The 2,551-nt window shown below is 44.2% G+C and overlaps 1 protein-coding gene across 1 annotated transcript; it reads left to right on the top strand.

The window, feature by feature from the left end:
* Positions 1-349: 349 nt before the first annotated feature.
* LOC136523775 (uncharacterized) lies at positions 350-1,075 on the top strand. The gene has a single exon (XM_066517340.1). The coding sequence runs from the start codon at positions 350-352 to the stop codon at positions 1,073-1,075; it is 726 nt and encodes a 241-aa protein (XP_066373437.1).
* The last annotated feature ends 1,476 nt before the right edge of the window (positions 1,076-2,551 follow it).

Here is a 2,551-nt window from a genome sequence, read left to right as displayed (position 1 = left end):
TGATGGTAAATTCTGGTAGAAAAGAAAAAACTTTGTTTTCCAAGTTGGCAGAGTCATCTGGGCCCATCCTGCTGAGGGAGAACACTACTTTCTCCGTGTTCTCTTAAATAATGTTGCTGGTGCTACCTCATACGAACATCTTAGGACCGTTGATGGTATGCTACTGCCTTCGTTCCGTGAAGCTATAGAAAGGAGGGGTCTAATCGAAGAAGACAATACACTGGATGAATGTCTAAGTGAAGCTACTTTCTTCCAGATGCCTTCCTCTCTGCGAAGGCTATTTGCAACAATATTGGTATTCTGTGAGCCGAATGATGTGATGTGATTGTAGAAAAAACACTATGATGCAATGTCAGAGGACTACAGCCGCAATAATCCATCCCCGGATCTGGTGCAACAGATGGTTTTGATAGACATTAGAAACATGCTGCAGTCTATGGGGAAGGACATAAGGTCATTTCCTCTTCCAGATATTGATCACTCATACGACGATGCTAGCCATATTCCTCGTGAGATATTTGAGGAAGCTAGCATCGAGCAGGATCCCAAAGATGTGCTATTGTGCGACTCACTCAACGCCAAGCAAAGGTCTGCCTACGATGAGATAATGGCCGATGTCTACAGCAAACAAGGTGGGCTATTCTTTGCGGATGGTCCTAGCGGGACGGGAAAGACCTTTTTGTATAGGGCACTTCTCACAAAACTATGTAGCTCGGACAAGCTTGCTGTGGCTACAGCTACATCTAGAGTCGCAGCATCCATAATGCCAGGTGGGAGGACAGCCCACTCGCATTTCAAGATACCCCTCACTATTGAAGAGGGTGGTTGCTGTAGGTTCACGAAACAAAGTGGTACTGCCAAGTTGTTGCAGCAAGCATCTCTCATAATTTGGGATGAGGCATCTATGACAAAGAGGCAAAATGTGGAAGCACTAGACAACAGCCTAAGGGATATAATGGGCCAGTCAGACCTATCGTTTGGTGGGAAGACTGTTGTCCTTGGTGGGGATTTTAGACAGGTCCTCCCTGTTGTGCGGAAAGGATCCAAGGCTCAAATAGTCGGTGCTTCTCTATGAAGGTCGTATCTTTGGGAATCCATGAGCCACCTAAAGCTCGCCCGCAACATGAGGGCTCAGAGTGACCCGTGGTTTGTAGATTATCTATTGCACATTGGTGGTAGAACAGAAGAGGTTAACAAAGATGGCAATGTACATATTCCAGATGAGATCTATGTCTCGTACTCTGGCGATGCCGAGAAAGATCTTCATAGATTGATCAGCAGCATCTTTCCAGATCTAAATGTAAACATGGCGGACAAAGACTACATCACCACAAGAGCGATTTTATCTACAAGTAACGATTGGGTTGACATGATCAATATCAAAATGATTGATATGTTCCAGGGTGGCGAGACGGTGTATCATAGTTTTGACTCCGCTATAGATGATCCACATAACTACTATCTGTGGCAGAACCTCCTAAGGAATCAGGCCCATGTGCACCTATCGTTGTCTTAACAGACCTCGGATAGCGTTCACGAGTTCTCAACAACTCAACAGGTCTGTCGGGTGTCCTCGGGAAACCCGAATCATCCACAATTCTCTTTTTAAACAGGATCCCAATCACAGACATTGCAGATTACAATAGTTTATTCAAATATATACATCAGAGTAAAGATAGCGGAAGTCTTAAGGTAACATATGTTACAAACCAGTTGTTTTCAAACTTACAATACCATAAGTGTTATACAACCATAGTAGCAGGATAATATTACATTAACTTTATTTATCATACAAACTAGTGCCTTGTCCAAAGGCCATTCATCACTCCTCATCGTCATTGACTTCAAACACAGACATGCAGCAGGGACCAAAACAAGCCTACGCATGCGACTCACCTGCAACAAGGGTTAACAAACCCTGAGTACAAAGGTACTCAACAAGACTAACCCGACGTAACGGGGTGTAAGACTTTAGAGATGCAGGGGTTTGGGGCAGGGTAAGGATGTAGCCAGATTCAAAAGTTCTTTGCCAAAAGCTTACTATTCTTCATTCTATTTTCAAGTTTTACCCCTAAGTTCTTTTAGTTCATTACCTCAACTAAATGTACATTTCCCATATTCCAATCCTTCTCATTCCATTCTTTTCTCATATTTTAGTAATTCACTAGTCCTGCATTGCTTCTGTAATGAATCGAGTCTCCATATCCGCGGAGCACCGGCAATTCGAATTGATTCAAGTCCCAGCTGGGGATTCCTTATCACACGACATATGTAGAACTTAACCTTGCATATATCAACCTCGCTACCGGATCCTCCTATACTAAGCTGTCTCCACGCCACCCGAGAGCACAGCACACCTCAAATCCGGCCACATTCCAGCCATGAGGGTACACGTTACTCCCGCCATCTCTCCACTCCCAGTGCGTGGGCATTCGTCTTAGTATCGGATTAGCCGAAGTAGGCTTACCGGGGTATATGACCAGTACTACAAAGTGTCTCATTTAGAAGATCCACAATGAGTGGCCTTTAAGCGACATAGTTGGCAACATTA

This window comes from Miscanthus floridulus, chromosome 18 (assembly GCF_019320115.1).
Source record: "Miscanthus floridulus cultivar M001 chromosome 18, ASM1932011v1, whole genome shotgun sequence".
Lineage (NCBI taxonomy): Eukaryota > Viridiplantae > Streptophyta > Magnoliopsida > Poales > Poaceae > Miscanthus > Miscanthus floridulus.
The sequence above is the reverse complement of the archived record's forward strand: the minus strand, read 5'-3'. Positions and strand labels throughout refer to the sequence as shown.

Excerpts from the sequence above, each read along its gene's own strand:
- LOC136523775 (XM_066517340.1), top strand. The coding sequence starts at position 350 with ATGTCAGAGGACTACAGCCGCAATAATCCATCCCCGGATCTGGTGCAA.